We start from the raw sequence: 22,921 nt of genomic DNA, 5'->3' as shown, positions 1-22,921 counted from the left end.
ATTCCCAGTAGTAAAATTCCCCTCTAATATTTCCCACGCAGGTATCAAAAACATTCAGTAAACGAGTCACGCATGTGGTGTTTCACAGCGGCCATCCAACAACATGGAGAAAAGCGAAGAAGAGCCACGTGAAGCTCGTGTCTGTTCTTTGGGTTGGACGGTAGGAAACTGTAACTACTCCTCCTCACTTTTTTCTTTTTCTTAACAGTCGCCCACTTAATATTCTTTAGAAGAAATCCAGCTCATTTTTCATCAGAAGAAATTTTGGCACTTCCCATCAGTGTGTCAGCCTCCTCCACTCTATTTTAGCCTCATTGTTTTTTCTTCCTCTCCCTTTAAAGCAACAATTCGGTTAGATGTTCTATTTACCCTGGACTTTATTTCATTTGTTTGTTGAATCCATCTGAATTTGGTAACATTGAAAAGACTAGTCAATTATTAGTTATGGGTTTTAATGAACATATTGAGAAAATAATGAGAATCCATTGAGTTAAGTTTAGTGTCTCTAGTGTTGTAACTTTGTTTTCTGTTTCTTAACGGCATCCAGATGTTATGACGATGGTGTTCATGTGGATGAAGAGTTGTTTCCCGCCATCAATAATGAAACAAATCCCGTGTTGAAAAATAAGAGAGTGAGTATGAACTTGTGATAATTCAGTCTCCTTTAGAATTATTGCTTTGTCTTATGCCGATAGAAGATCAATTTCATGTTTTTCCTGGTGTTAAATGAATCAATTTTGAGTTTCAAAAATGTATTATAATACATATTTCTTAATACCTTAATTGTTGTTGTTTAAGTTTATATATTAATTGCATTATTATGTGGAATGACAATTTAACATCATTTTGTTTGTTTTTGGAACTTCTAATGCAGGTTTGTGTCAATATTGTTTGGCACCCAGATGAACCCCCCACTATTATTTATGTTTTAAAAACCCTCTGCGGTCCGTTGGAAGCACCAAAATATTTCCTCTGGTCTGTGCCTTTCCTGAACGCATGACATGGACGTGTATAAAAGCCAATATTATATCTGTTGTCAAGACATAGTTAGTATAAAACATACATGCAAGAAGCCACTACATTTATAAGGGGGGGCATTATGATCTTTGTCTGTGGATCGTTTATGTCCACTTGTTAATTGCATTTATTGGTCTGATGGTCTTCAACCACAAAGTCAGTTACTGATTGTATACATTCTGAATTGTGTTTAAAATTATAACAATAATGACTATCCTTTTCTTTACACTGCACTCTGTATTTAGGTTTTTATCAAGATTCTTGAAATGTTGTCATTGTTGGACAGTATGTTTTGCTAATAGTTTGAATTTGTATTATGGTTCCTCCCTTCTTCCACCTAATTTCATGAATTGTAAAAAAATCTTTCACAGCATCGTTGCATGCAGCCGAAGGATTCCCCGGAGAGATCACCGGTGTACGACAAACGGATGAAGAGAAAGTTAGAGAAAATGATGAAAGATCTGCCTCCAAAGCAAGTTCAAGGTATGTAAATAAGCCTAGAACATTATTAACCATCAACATTTCTAAAATGAATGCATTTTGTTTCAGTCACTGAAGTGTCAGATATTATCATCGATGAGGAGAATGGAATCATCTACAGTCCTGCTCTGAAGCGATCAGATTACATGGCGCGGCGTCTGAAGGACATGAAGGAGAAACATGAAAGCCTCTCGCCCACAGGTGTGTGTGTGCCACGGTGTGAATATTGAATTTACTGATTGTGTTTCTGCTAATTTGTTTTGCAACCTGCTTGTATTATCTTGGTTTTTCACAGCCTCACAGATGGTTGAATCCTCCTCACCTCCTGGACTCAAACCTTCTCTTGGGAGCACACCTACAGGATTACGATTTCTATGTAAGAAATAATTCTACCTTTCTGTTTATAATCTCCTTCAAACCAAAGTGATGGTGTATGTAGTCAAAGTCTCCTCTCCCACCACATGCGGTGCTGTCAATATTTTGTCATTTTGTTTCATCTTGTTTACTTTTGCAGCGCTGCTTGTTTTCTTCAGCTCCCTGCTGGTGAAAACACGATTAAGCTGTTCTGAGCTGCGTTGATATCTGATATTTGTTGTGCACCAGTCTTCAGGTCCAGTTGTATTACTTTCTGAGATGATTTTTTTGACATTCTGTTCTTCCTTTGGAATAATCCTCTCAGATCTGCCTTGGTAAACATTGTAAACATCATATTGTGCCTTGCCAAAGTGTGTCAGGAAAGATAATCTGACAGGGACATAAGATAGTATATATATATATATATATGTCATATACATTGTCATATTTGTCATATTTTATTCATTTAAACAAAGGTTTTTCTACTGCTGGATTCATTAATGGGAGCTATTAAGGGGTAAAAGTGAAGTCAATTTAATGTAATTGTCTATTTCTCTTTGAACTGTATTTTTGAGGATTTCTGAAACCCATTTGAGTGATTTCAACTCAATTGGCTCTGTCTTTAATGGCACAATGTTTAATTGGAAACACAATATTGAAAAGAAATACATGCCATTGTTCCTCTTTAGAACATGTTTTCTTGTGGAGTCTGTATTTTGGGATGTTCATTTGTGAGCCATGAGCTACATGAAGTGTGGTACTTAAATTGACTGAAGATGGATTCTTCTCTCTTCTCAGATAATGAATTGGATGAAGATTCTGGTTCATCGGTTGCTGAACTCGCTTATTCACCAGATGATGCCGAAGTGAAAGTGCGGTTGAATGAATGTGACCTGGAAGATCGGGAGCCACCACTACAGAAAGACTTACAAAAGCCTTGGCTGTCGCCTTGCAGTGCTGTTCCAAAACGATCCTCAATGAGTCCCGTGCGAGTTTTCGACTTCAATGTCTCCGAGACAGAAGAAGCAATCGGACGAAGGAAGTCCAGGAGGATGTCAGTTAGAGAAAGGCCAGTAGACAAATCTAATGTTTTGTTTGGGAGTGCTGCAGGCGACCACAAAGGGATGAGGCAGCCCAAGATAAGATCTATGAGTCCTCTAGTCAAAAAAACTGTCACTAAAAAAGCAACACCAGTCAAATGTATAAAGGAAACGTGTAAAACTACTGATTCCTTCACAGAAATACAAAGTCTGGATGATACAAAGTCTATTGGTTTGACTCAAGATAGCACTAGGGCAGGACCCTCGCTTCCGAAAGCTGAAGAGAAACACCGGGAGAGTGATGGCCCATCGATTTCTGCTCTAGTGCCGTCTGGACTGTTCCATACATCTTCAAAAGCTTCAATAGGGTCCAAAGATAGTGGTGATGACGACAATGTGTTTGAGGACTTCTTTTCACCAGTTAGGAAACCAAAAGAACGACTTCGGCTGTCTACGGATGAAGACATCTTTTTTCCTTTTCCGTTGGATTCAATCTCTAAGAAAAGGAAAGTAAGGCGAAGTGAAAGCCTTGCAGTGGAAGCTGGGAGTAAAAAGAGGATGAGACTGGAGCATGGTACAGGTGGAGATCATTGTAGTAAAACTGAACCCAACAGTCCTGCAGAGATGGAACTAAAGATGTGTCCAAAAGCCAGCAAGACACTGACAGGCAAGCAAAGGAGACAGAGCACATTACCCTTCATTAGCTCCACTGAAGCCACCGCTGACAACGGAACAAAAACTACATCAGCTCCACAGAAACACCACGTGGCTCACGCCCTAGAAAGTAAGTAGACTGTTTACAAATGCTAATAGTTGCTCAATTTTTCCACCATGTTGTGAGCAGGGTTTTTTTTTGAGTAATAGAAATAAGATACTGCCTTTCCAAAAAAAGCACTGTCACAAGATTTATCTTTAGTGTTGCAAGTTTTCACCAAAATCTGGCTTTGAGGATGGTAGAGTCCAGCCTCTCGTAGAAGCCTTTTTCAGCTCATCCCATAGATTTGGTTAAGGTCCATGTGTGAAAATGATACCCCATGTTCGGCTCTTAGACCTTAGAGCCTAATAAATCTTAGCATAGCTATCTTGGAATAGGCCTGTGCCATCATGGAAGAAAAAAAATCTATTGATGGATTAACCTGGCCATTGGCTGTATTCTGCCCGTCTGTTGACCTCATTGTTATGGACCATTATCCAAGAGCAGGCTTGCATCTACTTGCTTGGTTATGATGGTTATGATGGTTATGGATATGAGTAGAGGCTTTTTTATAATTTTTTTTACCTGGCAGAATATGCAGTGGTAGAAAAAAAGGCACCTTTAAAATTTGACACAAATATTAATATTAAAAATCTTGGAAAAATCCATTATTCAGACACAAAAAAGTACAAATGGTATTTATTCATATATTATTGATATATATTGTTTCCTCGCAATACTGGCAGAACTAAATTGTTGACAGTTACTCTATGTCAATTGTGAACATTGCCAGTATAAGAAATACATAAATAAAGCATCATATATTGTGATTAATATTTAGTAGTTGTTAATAGCACACTTTAGAATACATTGGGTGTCCGGAAATATTTTTTAAAACTCTGAATGAATGATCAAGCTTTGAGTTGTGGTAATCGTTGCAATACATGTCTCATTCCCCATGTGTGTTAAATTGTTTCTACCAATTTCTATCTTTGCTTGTGATTCTCTTCTCCCTCTGGAGTCATCAACTAATTCGTACGTACGCCATTTAACATATCATCTGACTTCATCGTAGGATGTTTTTATAGACACATGCTGAAAATATGAGACGATTACTTGGTAATAAATGAGATTGTTCAATGACCTGACAAATGATGCCACTAGTACTTCTACCGGTAACTACAGTAAATGGGAAATTTGGTATCTGTCTTCAATCCCATCTACTGGGTCGTGGGACACCCAGGAGATAGACAGACAACCACGCACTCCGACAGACAAGCAGTGTTTGTCTTCTCAAGTCCTGGCCCCAAAGGTTGATGGAAATTCTACTTTATTTTTGAAGATTTCTGAAGTCCCCTTGGCCTATTATGTCTTAACTGACTTACAAAACCTCCAACTAGCTCTCATTTAAATGACACGTTAATTGGAAAACACTTGTAAAAAGGAAACGTGTTCGTTCCTCTCAACAAAGTAAAAATGCACTGGAGACAAGCAATGCAGTGATAGCATGTCTCTATGGTGATAGTAAACCTCGTTAACATATGGAACACCATGTATCTTACAATACAATGTGGCAGGGGTGCTAATTATGCAGCAGATTAGTTTCCCTCCCTCTAGGATATATCTATAGTGTTCTCGTCTCTTTTGTTTTAATACTCGCCATTGTGCCTAAAAATGACACTCCTACATCTTTAATCCTTTGGTCTCGATTGTATGATAAATCCCGCTGTCCTATTGTGGGCCCCACTACAGATGTAGCTCTTCCCACCCTCAGATGTAAATCGAGCCATTTTTGGTGGGCTGTATGTATTGGAATTTATGAATTCACACCGAGTGGGTGTGTCACCATCTGCCAGGGTGAGAAGTGCGATGCATTTTATTGATGAATATGTTGCTGGTCGATGTTACTGTAAATGAATGCTGATGGATTCTCTTCTTGTCTCAGATCATCAGCTGCATCTTGATCGTGGTTCATCGGTTGATGCAGAAGAAAAGGTGCAGTTAAGCAAATGTCAGAGAAGTCGCCACTTGGATGTCTCAGAGACAGAAGGAGGAATTGGGCGAAGGAAGTCCAGGAGGATGTCAGTTAGAGAAAGGCCAGTAGACAAATCTAATGTTTTGTTTGGGAGTGCTGCAGGCGACCACAAAGGGATGAGGCAGCCCAAGATAAGATCTATGAGTCCTCCTGTCAAAAAAACTGTCACTAAACAACGAACTCCAGTCAAATGTATAAAGGGAAAGTCTAAAACTAGTGATTCCTATTCAGAAACTAGTCTTGATATTGCAGATTCTGATGGTTTGGAATCAGCTGTGATAGATGACGATTGTCTTGACGCAGGACCCTCACTTCCTAAAGCTGAAGAGAAACAGAGTGGTGGACCATCGCTTTCTGCTCTTGTGCGATCTGGACTGTTCCATACATCTTCTAAAGCTTCAAAAGTGTCTAAAGATGGTGGCGATGACAACAATGTGTTCGAGGACTTCTTTTCACCGGCTAGGAAATCAAAAGAACGACCTCGGCTGTCTACGGAGGAAGACATCCTTTTTCCATTTCAGTTGGATTCGATCTCGAAGAAAAGGAAAGTAAGGAGAAGTGAAAGCTTTGCAGTGGAAGCTGGGAGTAAAAGGAGGATGAGACTGGAGCATGGTACAGGTGGAGATAATTGTAGTAAAACTGAACCCAACAGTCCTGCAGAGATGGAACTAAAGATGTGTCCAAAAGCCAGCAAGACACTGACAGGCAAGCAAAGGAGACAGAGCACATTACCCTTCATTAGCTCCACTGAAGCCACCGCTGACAAAGGAACAGAAGCTGCACCAGCACCGCAGAAACACCATGTGGCTCACACCTTAGAAAGTGAGTAGTCTGTTTACAGATGCTTATAGTTGCTCAGTTTTACCACCATGGTGTGAGCAGGCATTATTGAAGATTTCCTCATGGCTATAAATCCCTGGCCTATATGTGATTTTTGTGTTTTTAAATTCTGGCATTTGGTGTCAGCTTTGGCTGCATACATGAATGATGGAACACAGATTTTGAATCTTTCAACTTCTCTATGTTTCAAGAATTTACTGCATGCTTTGTTGGATTTTAAATGTGAATGTATTATTCTGCTGCTATATTTGTTCATTTATGTGTCAGGTTAAAATAAATACATCCAAATTGGAACGTCTGCGCCGTCTTTCGAGAATGATTTAAAGATCAAGTACAAGTTTAGTTAGTGACTCAAGTGTTAGACTGAAGAGAATATTAAAATCGCATTATTGCTTTTCTGTGATGTCAATTTTTGGTCGGAAGATGCAGATACTGAAGATACAATGAGGGAGACTAAGTGTGGTATTTACGGATTCATAACACTTGGTGATAACCTCTAAACATCTTGATATTTTCTGTCTTTTAATGGAGATGTTCGTTAAGTAGTTTAGCAATAGTTTAGTTGTGCATGAGTGAAAACAAAAGCACACCATGTTTAAATGACTCACATGCCCCACGTTGTTTTGTGTTGTTTTTTTTCCTCCCTCACATTTATCACATGTAGATAACGGAAGCGAAGCTGCAGCTGGTTCAACAGAGATCTCATGTGACGCTGAGGAGAACAGACAAAAAATGATCCACAAGTCTAAGGTAAATGTTTTTATTTTTTAGTAAATGTCCCAACACAGTTTCACCCTTCACCTTTCATATTATCTTGCACATCCACTATGTTAATGTTTACAGTTTGTCGTAACCGAGTTAACTGACAGTATTAAATGCTTCATAATTAATATATTCCATGCCTACTCTCAGCTGATGTTTAACTCTTTTAGTAATACATATTGTGTAGAAGTCTGCCATTGCAGTTCATTCAAAATGTTCTGGTTAATAATTGTGCGTTTTTTGGCAAGGATAATGGAAAAACATCAGTATTGTTTGCCCTGTTTTTTTTTTTTAAATCCATCTTTCATTGAGATGTTTTGAAGTGTGGCATGTTTCTCCTGCTATCAACAACTGCCTTTCATTCTATGCTATGGTCCAAAGAGGTTTTTGGCTGACGTTGAGAGCTTCCTGTATTATTCTCTTTTACAATCAAGTGTGAAATGCACCTGGGCGATGTTTTCATTACGCTGCCAACTTCAATGACTGTGTGGCAAACAAGCGCAACAAAAACATGACATCATGTCCCCCGGAGTAATATTTTTACTCTTCTGCAACATAATAAAAGTTGACTTGTTTTGATCGCCCTGATACGGTAAAGATAAAATCTGGCCAGTACTGTATTTTTAGTTGTGACTCTCTCAGTGTGTGTGCGCGTGAGAGCAGTCTAGCGCAGCAATCTGCTTCACATTTATTCACTTTTGTCAAGGTAGTGAGAACATTGCATTTAATAAGCAATTCTCTGTTTAATTTTCTCTTTGATTTGAAACCAGCAAACAGATCACATGTGATGTGCTTTTTCATCAAAAGCAGAATATCAAAGCTGGTTAAGCATTTGGTTTTATACATTTAGTTATGTGTGTTATTTTGTCCTGAATCTACTGACCGTTGAAGCTGAACTTTACTTTTCTTAATGTTTTCTCTTGAATAATCTCCTATCACATGTGATGCTTTCTCTTTAGTGACTTCAATGTGTCCTCTTTACTGATGTGTCATTAGCCGTTTCAGCTTTTGTTTGCCGCATATTATAGCAGATGTGTTCATCAATAAGAAAAATGTTATTCTAATGTGAATCCAACTGTTTTCCAGAGAACATTGGTCATGACGAGCATGCCTTCCGAGTAAGAATGTTCATTACCTATCGATGGTTTTCCAACGCAATTTGACAGCCTTTCATTTCATGGTAATTGCTGTCTTTAAGGAAGCAGCAAGTGGTGGTCCAGCTGGTGAAAGCCCTGGGTGGATTTGTGATTGTTGATCGGGTTAGCGACAGCACTACGCACGTGGTGTCAGGCAGCGACAGGCGAACTCTGAATATTCTTTTGGGCATCGCTCGTGGCTGCTGGATCCTCTCATATGAATGGGTTTGTATTCTGGTGTTGAAGATTTTGTTATTCATTAGATGCGTTCTGTATGTATGATAGTGAATTTCCCCATTGAGATTTTAATAAAGGCTTATTATATTTTATTAATAATACATTTTATTGTTTATGACAGATCCTCTGGTGTTTGGAACATAGAAAGTGGATTCCAGAAGAACCATATGAGCTCTCAGAGCAGTTTCCGGCAGCACAAGTGAGTGCCAGGTTTTTTAGTTGAACTGGTCACGCATCTCAATGCCAGTATTATGACCACTGTTAACAGACTATATAACCATAGAATATAGTGATAAAGAAGCTCACTAAATATATTACTGCTCTAATGTCATAATTACATAGGTTGTGTTCAGGTCACAGTTATTAACCATTAATAAACAAATGACTTGCTTATTTACTGTTAATAATGAGGAAGCATGGTGTTGATGAGAGCAAACTTTCAACATCCATTCGAGGGTAAAATGTTGCCTCAGGCTTAACAAAACGCGAATCAGTACTACATCATTACATGTGTTGCTATTGAATGTACAAATAAGTAGTTTATTTATGCTAGTTCATCTTCTAGTTCTTCTTCATTTTCTAAAGTTAATAATACTACTACTAGCTTTACAAGACAATGGACCTACATTGGGGATGTACAAGAAGAGCTTTCAGCTCAGCTAAAATTATGAACGGCATCCATTCCGTTCACAATTTTCCAAGTGCAGCACTCATGAATGTTTGAGGGAAGATGTTCGGAAGCTGGCTCTTTATCGTCACCCGTTTTCATTTTCCCGTTTTTCAAGTATCCTGTGTGAATGTGGAAGTTGCCTTGTTCTCATTCATGAGTCTCTGTCTTCTGTCAGACAAGACTACTGAGTGAACACTTTAATACTGAACAGGAAGAGTGGCATGGTGTACGATTGGAAAAAAATGCCAAACTCGCAACTGCCAATAGTATATGCAGTTCGTGTGCACATGTTCCGTGAAAGAATCATGAACCCCCAAAGCATTTCTCAAATATTATTTTATTTTTCAACAGAAGCCTCTGAATAGCTAATATCACCTTCACATCCAAAAACTGAAAGGATAAATAAAAACATGTTACTCACAGCAATGATAAAAACCATCAAATAGTTAAACATGTTCTACACATAAATATAAAATACACATGCTCTTCACTATATTTTTGTACATTATAGACATTTGACAGAAACCGTGTCCGCAGCCAATTGTTTTACCGCCATTTTGTACCATAAAAAAATTGTAATGGTCGATCGGTTTGGAATCTATTACCAACATATAAACAATAATGCCCCATTATATATGACACAGTATTGTGGTCTTTAAAGCTATATCAAGGTGCTTCGGCAGGTCTTGAGACTCGTAAAATGCGTGGGATTTTGATGTTTTGAAGAAAAAAAAAACTCTGCACTGCTTTCTGCAGATAATCTTGTCTAAGCTAGGCAGCTCTGATGCAATGCCTGTTGCTGACAGTCAGCTGCACTCCTATCTCTCATCCAACACGTTTTTTTTAACTTGAAATTTCCCATCCTATCTGGCCCTAGTCCTGTGAAGTGACATCATTTCTTCCTGACATTTTCTCTGGCCAGTCTCATTTTGTCTTCAAGCATGAAGCGCAGCAACGGGTTCCCTTCACAATTATTAAATTACTATCATGATGTCCCAGTTTCTCTCCATATTTACGAGGGATCTTCAGCGATCATAGCGACCCTGTGAAGTCAGCAGGTCTGATCATCATTGCGGTGGTCTTCAGTGAGTAGCCAGAACCTTTCCAGTAGTACCACTTGATGCCATTGAAGCGATTGGAATTTTGCCCCTGTTGGTAATATATTCCGTTTAAATTGGACGGACCACAGGCATCAAACCACCATCCTGGGAAGCAAGAAGAAGTTGCTTGTTAAAAATAATCATATTCCACGTGTTGCTTTCTTGACATAAGGTTTCCTGAAAGGCTGTTGTTAAGCAGTAACTATGCACTTCTGTGTGATGAACACCATCCGCGCACTTTGTCGGTCATTAAGTTGTCATTCTAATTGGATCACTTGGTGTCAAAGTGATGACACCTTTTTTCCTCTGTACAGCGATTGTTGTCAAGGAAACTCTGCTTTTGGACGCAAATTTTCAACATCATCAATATCTTCCGCACAGTAGTCGATGTGCAGTTACTTGGAAGCTTAATGATTTTATAATAACCTTTAATAACAGTAATCATCTTGGAATTCAATACACCCAAATTGATGCTCATTGGAAGGGCAGACGCTCTGTATATGCTCAATCTGAGATGCAGGTGTTTTTATCTGTTTCTGCTCCCTAGTCTGCTACAAGATTGTAGTTTTTACATCCAAACCACAGCTATCTAATCCATTGAGAATGTAATGGAATTTCCTATCTTTCTTTCTTCTCCATTCAGGACCCCCCTTTGTTAAACTGGGGTGACTGAAAGTGATGCTGCGTAGTCTCCAAGGTTCAGTCTGGGAAATGAGGTCATGTCTCCAACTTTATCATTTGACACTTGACTCATGTATTGTTTCAGACTGTGTTGCTGCGGGTGTGTTTTGCTGTAGAGGGTAGGGACAGCATTTTCAAATGTTAATAGATAATTTTCCCAACCTCTACTGTAGATTTGATTTTAGTCTGATTTCTGATTTCTTAGCTTAGTTGCCGGATAGTGCTGTACATCCAGAAGTCGAGACTGTACTTCTGTCTTTTTTTTTTAGAAATGGTTTACATCCTTTTGGTTCATTTTGCTCTGAAATCGGGAGATCAGTAAATCTCACTAAGCCCATTGTGTGGTGGCCAGGTAGACTCCCATGTACTGTTAAGCTGCAGTGCTGACAGATATGCTTTCTGTTCCAGTATATCTATCAAGTGCGTGTGATTTCATTTTTTCATTTTCCACCCAAAAAAAAAACAAAGAAAAAAAATTAGTCACAACACTGGGTTCTCAGTGATGTCATGAATATTGTTATAATCCCAAAATGTTAGATGAGAAAACAACGAAGGCTGTTCCTCAGTTCGGCCATAGTAACTTTTTCAAAGTGCAGGTTCGCAATTGAATTTCCGAAAGGGCCACAATTGTAGTCCTTTGACTGTTGTGTGGATGCATCAAGCAACGCAACACGACGGAAGAAAAGGAATGAAATTTTTATTTATGGCTATTAAATATGTGGTTAAATATTACCAAACAAATACAACATCTGGCAAAGTGTAATATGGCTCTGAGATATGATTTCATGTCACATAGATTTATATTATAGATTTAAATTTCTTTATGTAAATTATAATTAATAGATGGTCTTAAGGCAGTTTATTGCAATGTATTTTTTTTAACAATACATTTCTGAACGTTTGTTCGGAGACAAAAAACTGTTACTGTTAACGTCTGAAAAGAAAAGACCATTAAAATTTTATATTTCAATATTACTATAGCTATCTATCAATTGGCCAAAAACAGGCTTTAAAATGGTTAAAGAAAGAAAAAAAAAATAAAGCCTTATAAAGTATCTGAGTTTTATTTCAAATTCATTCAGCGATGAAAAGAGTACAAGTCATTTAGTTGCTGTGACCTTATGAGGGCCATGTAAGTACAAGCAAAGGGCCCCACATATGGCCCCCGGGCCACCCTTTGCCGAGGTATTTAGTCCATGCTATGTAGCTTCTGCTGACTTTTTTTCCCTTCTTTTATATAAATCTATATATCTGTTCCCAGGAAAAGGTGGATTGTCCTTTCCTGTTGGACATAAGCTCTTTGACTAGAATTAAAGTATGTTGGGGTGAGATTGACAAGATGGATTGCAGCTGCGCCTTTAGTCATGAGGAGGCTGTATTGGCCTGCTGTGGTGAAGATAAGGCTTCAGCAGAGCCTCGAAATGAGGGTTCTCTGCAGGGTGTCTAGACTCTCCCTTGGAGATAAAGTTAGGTTCTTGATCTGCTTGGTGACGAGAACTGCTGCTCCTTCGCATCTAGAGAAGGTGATGTGGTTCAAACATGTAGCAGGGTACCTCCTAGACACTCTCCTGGTGGGAGTGTTTAGACCCAGGACAAATGAAAGACATGCCTTCAGTTCTCTAATATCCCCCCAGAAGGGTTATTAGATGTATCTGTGATCTGACAAACTTTTCCACTTCTACCAGTCATGGATAATTAAATTGGATGGAAGAATAAAACGGTAAAAATTAGAGTATCTCTGATGTTTTATTGTCCATAGTCTTGTACAGTGTGACTGAAGCTCAGTTGTGTAAGTTTCCCCTCATGGGAAAAAAGGGATCGAGTGAGGGATTTCTTGCTTTCATGCTCCCTCGACAGACCCTGATACAGAGGCAGGCAAAATTGCTGGCAGTCACTTGCAAAGGAACGGAGGAGGACTGTTGAGCTATATGAGTCGTACGGGAAAGTCTCTTTTCCCAGGCTATTAATGTCAGCAGTTGTCGAGGCTAAATTCCCAAATGGGTTGATTGTGATTAAGTCTGAGCTAATTGTGCTCTTTGACCTGGCCACAAAAGAACAGGAGCCCTTAAAATGCCCTTAAAGATTTTCGGAGGAAGTGCCAAGAAAGATTTTAGTTGGGTGGGAATTTGTTCCTCTGCAAGTGGCCATCAAACACAAATGATCATGTTTTCCTGGAGAGAACAATTGGACATGCATTTCTGACAAAAAAAAATAGGTTTCTTACCTCCTGTTGTTAGTTGTGAACATTTGCAAACACATTTGTCATTGTCGGCATCCTTGCTACTGAAATCACTTCCTGGCTGACCAATGCTGCTGATTTTGCCGGCCGTCCCACTGTAGCCCTTCAGGTGTATCCTAAAAAATCAAAGCAGACAAATGTATTTTCAAGCAAATATGTGGATAACTCTGTTTGCAAAGAAAGAAAATGTAAGTTTTTGAGTGGTCATTTAGTACGACGTAACATTTTTGTAGTATGTAATATCAATGTATGTATGTAATGTAATGTCAATGTATAAATTCTTCTTGAAGGTAATAATGAAGAGTTGGTTGAAGGTATAGTGTTGATTCTGTCACTGCAATGTACTTTTCAGCTGGCAGCATCACAGTCCCCACCGTTCACACTGCCTGCATCAGATGAATTCTTTGAATTCCAAAAGTCAGCTTCACCAGCTTCTTATAATGAGGTCCTCAGGCATCACACCCACATTGACATTTGAAGAAATATGGCCCTTGAATTCAAGGAACGACACAATTCTCTTATTAAGCCCAGTAGCAGTATTTTTTTCCCCTTACACTTGTAGATGGCTAATGGACACACTTTCCCCTTCTTTGCTTCCCGAGAGTCTTTATAGTCTATATAGTATTGCTCTTTTCTAAATTCCATGTTTGAATTTCTGATTTATTCTGTAAGATTGTGACACCGCGAGCCTGCAACTCAGCGCTGCTTTTGGCTTCATATCCATACATACTTCATTTGTTGCCCAGATTACAAGCGTTATGACAGGAAAGCAACTTGAATTGCCCGGGGCATTGTTCTTCCTGCAATATGAAGAAGAACGCATGGTGTGTGTTGCATTTCTAACTACCAACCTGTAATTCTGAGCTTCACTGTCGAGAGAGAACTCATCGTATTGTGAGAATGCAGAGTTCCCTTCCCAGTCGCTCAGCTGAATCCTTAATCTGTACGCTTGATGGTTTGTCATTCTGGAGACAAATTCATTTCCAAACCAATGTTCACCCGAAGGCACTCCAAAACCCTGTGGAGAAAGACAATACTTCCTTTAACAACTCGGTTGTCAGAAACCGTGTCTTGCGGCGGGGAAATAATTGACATGATAGACAGAAGTACAAGGTCCACAATCAGATCCTTTTATTATTTAAAGCAGTCCCACTCCTGAGAGACCCAATGTTTTTATTATAGGAATAATAAATGTCTTGCCCAATACTTTTGGTGAGAGGTGCATGGTGCCTCTCCAAATTCAACTTTTTAAGTGGCAAAACATTTTCATTTTATTACATGCTTCTACCCCTCTGGTGTTTTTGGTGGGGCGTCACTGAAATGATACTGTAGGAACACAAACCAGAAAATACTAGTAGTTTCTCGAAAACTTATTAGGTTGATCATTCAAGAGGTTATAATTCATCCCAGATCATTTCTTTTAAGACTTAAAGATTGAAAGATTAGTGTCTCCAACTGTGATCTGCCAAGTGAAATAGTTAGACTATTCAAGTTGTATTATGAAAAGTGGTAGTTTGAAAAGATTTGTAGTGGCAGTAATAAGATGCAGTGGCTGTCATAATGACAATAAAAAGCTTTATTTATATAGCACCTTTCAGATCACTGGTCATCATGTCCTTTACTGATAAAGAAGGATTTAAACAGCGTTTTCAAGGTGGAGGTACATACGTGTTGCATTTCGACTCTACTCTAGCAGGCTGTTCCTGTGTCCAGTAGCTGTGACGGAAAAGACTCTGTAACCTCTAGATTTAAATCTTGATTTGGGTCCAACTAGCAGGGACCTACCTGAGGTTCTGATCTAAGAATCACAGATCTCACTATCATATACCATGCGATAGTAAACCAATTTTGATACATTTTGATACATTTATTCACATGACCTGGAACAACTGACAATCTGAAACAAGTGAATGGTTGAATGAGTACGATTTGCGATGAGGTTGTTTTGAAATGAAGAAAACTATCTTTAGAAACTATCTTGACATTTCAATTTCTTGCCAGAACCAAAAACAAAAAACGACCAAGAAGTTTGATTTGGGGCAAAAGGTGGATAGTGGATGATGTGGTCCAAAATGTGGTACTTCTTAACATGTGGGTTGAGAAAAGCAGTGGCCCAAAGACTGACACCTGTGGCACTTTAAAAAAAAAACAACAACATAGAAGTAAAATGACAACTTGCAAATTGAGTTTTATTTATTTTTTCCTCCTCAGTAAAATACATTATTTGAAACCTGGCGACTTCACAACGGCACACCTCTTCAGATGACTTGTTGGCAGTTGTCAAGCAAAGCTACTGCTCAGTGTATTGTCACAACTAAAATTAAAGAATTAAAAAGATGCCCTCTTTTACTTTTATTCAACTCCCTCCCTCCCTATTTCAAGCTTGGCCAACTGTGTGAAGTTCAACACACCTCCTGGGCTGTACTCATTCACAGCAGAGTGAATTCATACCTTTTTATACTCCTGCCACGTACGATGAAAGTCAACATGGCCGTCAAAGCGCTTTTGTATCACAGTCCATCCACCGCCTTCTGTCTCCATGTCACAGAACACCTTGGGACACAAAAAGTTTTCACAATTAATATCTTCCCATGAATGCTCCATTAGCAGTCCCTGCCCATTTGTTGAGCGACAATGCTTCCTCATTTAACTGTGAGTTAAATAAATGTTAGTCAGAGCGAAGAAGTGAAGCAGAAGGCCGGGTTGCTGAAAAGTATCTAGGGAGATTGCTGTTCTTGCTGAAGCATGCGCTTCATTAATGGGGGTCAAAGAATGGTTTTTAGTCAATGTGTGCCGCCCCACTACATAATGGTGTTTGAACTCCTCAGTCTGTAGTCACATTGCTTCACTGAGATGATGTAACAGAAGGCCAGTTCAAACGTAATGATCCTTGTTCTAATTTCTGCTTCATATTTATGACCTGGATTACCTTGGCCTCCTCTGTCGTGTTTGGTAGTGTGAGGGTGTAAACCCCACTTTGGGTGTGTCCTGCTTTCAACACCGCTGCACAGTCGGTAAACGTGGTCGGCGTATCCTGCATCATGGTGGTTGCTTTGGAATCTGTTGAGGAAAATCAGCCTTTTTTTCACTCAGATTTAAATGTTTTCCATTCCTAATGAAAAGGTGCTCTGCAACTGCTTAAAGTGATAAAGTCAGATCTTGGTTACAGCCAACACACACTTTGTCTAATGTTGGCAAAATCTTTTGAACATGTATCTACAGTGGCCTTCAAGTCAATTCTGTTTTTATTTCATTAAAAAAAAAAAAATCTAATCCGGAGGTACAAACAATCACTCTTTCGTTGCTTGTCATCCTACTAATGAATCATTTGTCCAATAAAATAGACTTGAAGGAAATATTTCTCAAGTGGAGGAAGTGGCTCATAGTGGTGTGCAAGGTCGCATCGTTTCTTGTGGAAGTGTGGCTTTCAAATAAACATTCACACTGCTATGTGATCATTTTAGATACACGCATAATTTTTTCCTTGCATGAAAGTCGTTTTGTATTTTTGTATTCATTCATTTTGATGAAATATTTTTTAAATTTTGAATATTCGTCAATCCAGGAGTGTTGACCTTCCTTTTGTCCTTTTGAAAGTGACAAGTTTAAATTTTCTGCCCATATTTACCTCCGCCCGCGCTGCTCGACACAGCGTGAATGAGAAGATTCATGGTGTCCAGAAGCTCCTGTTGTTGTCGCTGCAGAATCGTGTTGTTGGATGAGACTTTAAGCATCTGCTGCTCCAGATCCCCAATAATGGCTGTCTGTTTCTGAATCAGAGCCTGAAGCTGGTCCTTCTCTTCTTGTAGCATCTTCAGATCAACTTGCTTCTGCTTCTCCAGCTCCTCCACCTTCTTCTCTAAGAGGCTAGAGATGCAAAAGAGAGAGTTAAGAAAGAGCACTTCATGTTAAAGATGTGTTTTAAGTTCTCACCTGTTTTTGTCTCTCAGTTTGTTGATGTCGTTGGTTTGGACTATCATCTGTTTTTCTAATTGGGTGGTGGACAACGAGTTCTCCAGGAGTTTACGTTCGAGTCGAGTTGTTTGGGTTATGACCTGGAATGAGAAACAAGTTACCTTCAAACACTACACCTCTGTTTTAAAAGATTGCACAGGTTAAAATCACTCATCATCCTTTATTAACAAGCTACACTTCACATCCTTTGATCTTATCTTTAACAGTATAAAGACATGTTTAGTCTTTCTTTAAGCAATCTGTCTCTTGGCATTCTTCTTCTTGGATTTGCCCAAAGGCTTTGCAGTCTTGATGCTTTTTTCTGTCATGCCCTCAGGTTTGTGCCCATGGATGAGGAAAGAAAATAAAGATTAGAAAATAGATTTTTCTGGAGCTTTTTCTTTATCACAACTGCAGCAGAGTAAAGTCATTAATGTTCCTGCTGTGCTGTGCAACCTGTGCCAGATGGGTGGTATCTATTATTGCCGGTGAATGACGCCGCATGAAAGTGAAAAACTTCCCCATTTCAAGGACGAGTTCTCCACTGAGAGGGCTCTTTACAATTGCTTTCTCTCCTCATGAAGGTGCGAATCCTCATCCCTAAGTTTGAACCTCTATTAAAGGTTATCAGTATGTATTTAGACTGTTGGAGAAAGCCAGAGTGCCGAGCGAAAGCCCAAAATGGCGGAGTGTTTTCAGGATTGAAAGCTAAATTGATGTCCATTATGCTACCTAATGTGAATTGAAATCCATTTCTAATGTCTCATGTAATAATGAATAATTGTGGGAGATTCACAGGCACTTATTTATGCCTACAGTATATACAGTATAAGTTGCTACACTCAAATGACCGCAATACAAGGTGGCATTGCTCCAGAAAATGGAAACAAAAGCTCTTATTTCGTAGTGCACATGGACAAAAAAATCCATTGGGCCATGCATTGGGCCTCTCATCATAAGGGAAAGAACAAAAGCGTATTTCCATTGATGCACATTTTGTACTCAGTTTGAAGGTTAAGGACCTTGTCTTCAATTTTCCAGGTTGGAGGAACTGAAGTCAGCAAAAAGCAGGTTGTTTACATGGATTCTGGTTGTGTGTCTCCATTGGTGAGCAGACGGATGTCTGATTGAGACAAACTGTACTCGCTCTGTGGGAATACCAGTGCGCTAATAACAGGAAATGCTGTACAGTTGTCTCACATAAGGTCATTGACGTGTAGTCACAATAAAGTGACGCGTTCGTGCCTGTTTTTTTCCCCCCCTTCAGCTGACTGTCATTTGCAGTGGTGACACATTTAAATCCAGAACAGGATTTTTACGAAAACACAAGTTCGATATGTTTTCAACACCTCTTTCCTTTTCATTTTACGAGTGTTTTGAAGTCCAGCTTACCTGAGTCTCAACGTTGGTCAGCTTTCTAGTCTGCTCTGCTGTTTGACTCAGCAGGTTTGTTCCAATTTCAATCATCGTCGCTGTGTGGTTCTGAACAGCGCTTTGTTGGAACTGGACCAACTCATGCTTCATGTTGTCTTGAATGTAGCTCTCAAGCTAAAAGAAAAATGGCAGTAATTTGCTAAGAAATATTCCCTTTGTGTTGTATGACTGATTCCAGGCATCATTTGAATCTGTACTTCAGGGAAACATGTTACAAATATATAACATCAACACAGTTATATACAACAAAAACACTACAAACACAGTTAGATTGCATGGATTAACACAGTCGAAAACCACTTCCATTTATTCAATTAGAAAGAGTTTTGTTGCGTAGCCCGCTGTATTGCCAAATTTAAACATACAGCAGTCATTAAGTTATTTCCTGCAGTGTTCCTGAGTGGCAATCAGGTCACTGAACTTGTAAACAGGATGGAAGTGTTGAGTGAGAAATCACATCCTTGATTATGACCTGTGCAGGAATAACAGTTTCATTGATTGAATTTTGCATGAATATTTAAGTTATTTATTTACGCGCCAGTCAAAAAAAAAAAAAAGTTACAAATGATTTATTTCTTTTTTAAATCAAGAGCACCAGCTAGCGTCGACTTCCTCTCCTGACGTCAAAGAGTTGTTCTTTGACGCTCTTATAAATGAGTCGCGGCAGGATGTCTCGCTGATGGATCTAATCAGCTGTTTACACCGTCAGCCTTCATAACATCCTCTCAAAATAATTGTCGCCATCATTCACACTGCAGCGTGACAACAAATTGTTTTTGACAGAGTCATGATGCACTATTGTTAAACCCTGCCTGTTTGCGTCTTCTGCATGTTTGTGTTGCCAATATAAGGCGAAGAAATCTTGGCATCTGCTGCCAAATGAGTCCGATATTGCATTGTTGAAACTTGTTATGCAACTGTTGTTAGTTGGAGAATGGCGCCTTTCGGAGTTTGTTTTTAGATTGCTGTAGTTTAGATCAGGAATAAGAGGCAATTATTTCTGATGAAACTTCACCTTTGATCTTAAATCATTTGTCATTCCCCAACTAAAGGCACATCAAGCAGATGATGCATCACATTTATAGTGACAATTGCCTCTTTGTGAAGAGTGGATTGCAACTCCCTAATCCTCCTGACTTTTCCCTTTCTCCTTGATTTACCTCATCCATGCCCTAGAAATATTGAATTTTCACAGTCAAACTATTTATGTACTTTCCAACCAGTACTTCCAATAATCATTCTTAAATGTTGCTGACTGAGGTTTAATAATGAGTTAATAGTGATTAATGCCATATTAATATTTGACACCACCATTGAAGATCAGTACACAGAAGCTTGGACATCAGGGTGGATGTGCTCCAGTGATGGGCAAACTCTTGGATGCATAATGTGCACAACATTTTGTGCTTCTATCTTGAAGTTGCATCTTGACATCACGTTGTATCATGCGGCGCTTATGGAACCTCCCAAGGTTTTATTTGTGTTATTTGGATGGGCTTTTTTTCCTGCAGTTATTTAACTGAATTTAATCTCTTGAAGTCCCTGCCTTAGTTTTAAATAACCTGAGTTTTTTATTTATTTATTTTTGTATGTTTACTCCTGGAGAGAGTTTTATCTTTTGGAAGCAACATGTGCACTCAGCCATGCTTCCATAAGCAATTCATTCTGAACTGTCTGCAGATGACTTCGTTGCATTCTTGCATTGAAATTGATTTACGGAAATGTGGTTCATTTGTCTTGGCAGCAGCATCACTTCCACCCTGTGATGCGATGTCTAATGTTTACATACTTTGCCCCACAATTCCCCGCAACAGGTGAAAAGCTTAAACAAGCAGCTGGTTTTGACTCAGTGTTGTTGAGTGTCACTACGCTTCCGTAAAAGTCATTGCAGGTTAAAATTAGTCAAAGAACATGTTGAGAAGGACTATCATTGTTGTCAAAATGCTTCCAGTTTCAAGGGTAGATGAATGTTTTTATAGTGAGGCACTTTTTGTGTTGTTGGGGAAAAAGGTACTGAAAGAATTTATTCTTCAGACTCTTTCATAATGGGCTTTTAATAAGAAGGGTTGAGAGATGAAAGGTTCCTCATTTATATAGCTAAAAACAAATCTGTAAATGTTTATAGCGCCACCGATATGGGAAAAACTCAAGTGCGCACGCAAGCTGCATTTCAAAAAAGACCTTAGTAATTGGTGAACATTTCAAGGGTAGTAAGACTTTATCTTATTATCTCTGGTGAGGAAAGAACTGAAGCGTGCACCAACTCAAGTAGTGTTCTCAACTTAGGTCTTTTGTTTTGTAAACAGGCATTCTGTGGGGCTGCTATAGTTCTCTAGTCGAGGCTTCATGATGAACATCAAAGAAAAAAGGCCTCTGTCTAGCAGGTCACGACTCGTTGTGTGCTTCCACACTTGAAATTGAGCGAGCACGCTGTGAGGCGTCTGTGTCTTTAGTAAAACTGCTCTTAATAGGCTGTGAACGATTTAAGAAAAAAGGGCATTGGACTTAGGCCCACCAGTGATGCCCTTGAAAAGAAAGTCTGCCTTCTCCTTTTGTCCCTTTCCATAGCTCCCCAGTCTTAAATTGAGAAGCTGTCACAAGGACGTCTTACACGCGATGTCGTATTAACCAATTGGCATTGATCATCTTCCTGCTTGTTCATCTTACTCACTTATTTGTGATTAAACTGATTCAATTCCATCAATGCATTTATGGAGTTTGAGGTAACATAGGTTGTGTAGTTATGTGAATTAAGGATACAAATGTTGTTTTCCCGAAGCGTTGTCATGCATTTATTAACAATGCACTGCATGTCGAGCCTCATTTATTGTGCTCACTGTAGCACGCCAGTGTCAGAATTCATAGTTGATTTGCTTCAGCGAGGAGACTCAGTCAATCATGTCGACACCGCCTCTGTGAGAGGGAAGCAGGGGGTGAGTGAAGCAGGGAGCCGATCACAGATTGAGTTAGTGATCACACACACAGACTTCTGTGTTGTGATTGGACAAAAAGCTGTCACAATTGTTTTCATTATTTTTAGGTAGCATAATTTGGTTCATTAATTTGTTTTTATTATCTTTAAAAAAAAAAAAAACATGCTTATGTGAATTTTAAAAAATGTCTCTTTTGAATTTGAGTCGATGATGAAGGAGTTTAATGCATCAACAGTCATTTGGATTTGTGTACTTTCAATTTATTATCAGTACTGAGAGTATAAAGCAGTAGAATGCACTTCGGAAATTACGAGTATTTAGTACAATGTGTTCAAAAGTGGTTATGATTGAATGGGAGCTGACTGTAGTTCACCATTCGAGTAAGTTCATATAGTAGCTTGGAAGTTATATTATATTATATATATATATATAGTTCTAAAGTACTGCTCAAATGACTCGTGTCCAAACCTTTAGCAGCCACTGTGTGTTGTTCTCCATGATGATCTCCAGTTGTTCCAACCTCTGAGCCGCGTCGGTGTCAGTTGGTGCATCCTTCTGGACGGGGTTATTGAAGGTGCTGGAGGTTTGGCAGCTGTCCTGCTCTGGCAGCAGAAAGGTGTAGCTGCACGGGCCGTTTTGGATCTGAAATTGTCTCTTCCCCTCTGAAGCCTTCTTGTATCCTGACCCCAGGCCAACACAGATGCTTAACACCAACAGATCAACATTCAGCATTTTCCTTTTCAGTGGTCAACTGAGAACTTCGGGTTGTTCCGGTAAAGTTTATCCCAACGGAATCAACTTAAGAAAGTCCTCTTGAGGTTTTGCAGATTCCTTTTATCACCTCTTGGCGGTAGGAGGAGAATGTGCCATCGGCTTTAAGAGGTAGTGTGTTATCCCAGTGGGTCACCAGTGCCAGTGTTTGCCTTTCATCAAGTCTCTGGTCACTTGTTCAGGCTGCCCCTGGTCCCCCCCACCTTCTGGGTTAGTTTGCACAGTCGAGACCACTCCTCCTTCAATGTGTCCAATCTCAGCGAGAAGCACTAAAGTGTGGAGGCCTCTCTCAACACACACAAACCAATAACACTGAGGCAGATGCACACTACACATCTTCCACTATATCCTCTACAACCGCCACGTGTTTTGCTTCCTCCTCTTGTTGAACATCTAATCAGGATGCAGCTGTACAACTTCAGCTCATCCATTGAAAAATATTTTCAGGGCATCTAAAATAACCCATTAAAGTCTGTGTTAAATTGCTTTCAATGAAAGAATTGTTTTTTTTACATTTACTGATTTTAAGGATAACAATGCTGCA

General features: G+C 39.2%; 2 protein-coding genes across 3 annotated transcripts in view; one reads left to right on the top strand and one right to left on the bottom strand.

Annotated features, from left to right (window-relative positions):
• Positions 1–22,921, top strand: part of mcph1 (microcephalin 1) — a 28,381-nt gene that overhangs the window by 1,170 nt on the left and 4,290 nt on the right. For both annotated transcript variants that reach the window (XM_053875652.1, XM_053875651.1), the window contains 11 exons: positions 42–160; positions 548–632; positions 1,389–1,500; positions 1,567–1,698; positions 1,793–1,873; positions 2,650–3,675; positions 5,531–6,442; positions 7,125–7,210; positions 8,309–8,340; positions 8,421–8,583; positions 8,717–8,794. In XM_053875652.1, the coding sequence (XP_053731627.1) occupies positions 42–160; positions 548–632; positions 1,389–1,500; positions 1,567–1,698; positions 1,793–1,873; positions 2,650–3,675; positions 5,531–6,442; positions 7,125–7,210; positions 8,309–8,340; positions 8,421–8,583; positions 8,717–8,794 (2,826 nt within the window). The remainder of the gene's footprint in view (positions 1–41; positions 161–547; positions 633–1,388; positions 1,501–1,566; positions 1,699–1,792; positions 1,874–2,649; positions 3,676–5,530; positions 6,443–7,124; positions 7,211–8,308; positions 8,341–8,420; positions 8,584–8,716; positions 8,795–22,921) is intronic.
• Positions 9,627–22,529, bottom strand: angpt2a (angiopoietin 2a). Its single transcript, XM_053875653.1, has 9 exons — positions 22,075–22,529; positions 18,632–18,787; positions 17,219–17,340; positions 16,914–17,152; positions 16,215–16,345; positions 15,737–15,838; positions 14,137–14,303; positions 13,271–13,401; positions 9,627–10,470 (listed from the first exon to the last, which is right to left on the bottom strand). The coding sequence occupies exons 1-9, from the start codon at positions 22,336–22,338 to the stop codon at positions 10,298–10,300; spliced, it is 1,485 nt and encodes a 494-aa protein (XP_053731628.1). The 5' UTR covers positions 22,339–22,529; the 3' UTR covers positions 9,627–10,297.

The sequence above is a fragment of the Synchiropus splendidus genome, chromosome 9 (assembly GCF_027744825.2).
Source record: "Synchiropus splendidus isolate RoL2022-P1 chromosome 9, RoL_Sspl_1.0, whole genome shotgun sequence".
In the NCBI taxonomy this organism is placed as follows: domain Eukaryota; kingdom Metazoa; phylum Chordata; class Actinopteri; order Syngnathiformes; family Callionymidae; genus Synchiropus; species Synchiropus splendidus.
The sequence above is the reverse complement of the archived record's forward strand: the minus strand, read 5'-3'. Positions and strand labels throughout refer to the sequence as shown.

Coding starts and splice junctions, on each gene's coding strand:
- angpt2a (XM_053875653.1), bottom strand. CDS start 22,338: ATGCTGAATGTTGATCTGTTGGTGTTAAGCATCTGTGTTGGCCTGGGG. Junction 18,788..22,074: donor ACACACAGTGGCTGCTAAAG/GTTTGGACACGA, acceptor TTTTTCTTTTAG/CTTGAGAGCTACATTCAAGA. Junction 13,402..14,136: donor AGTGAAGCTCAGAATTACAG/GTTGGTAGTTAG, acceptor TTGATTTTTTAG/GATACACCTGAAGGGCTACA.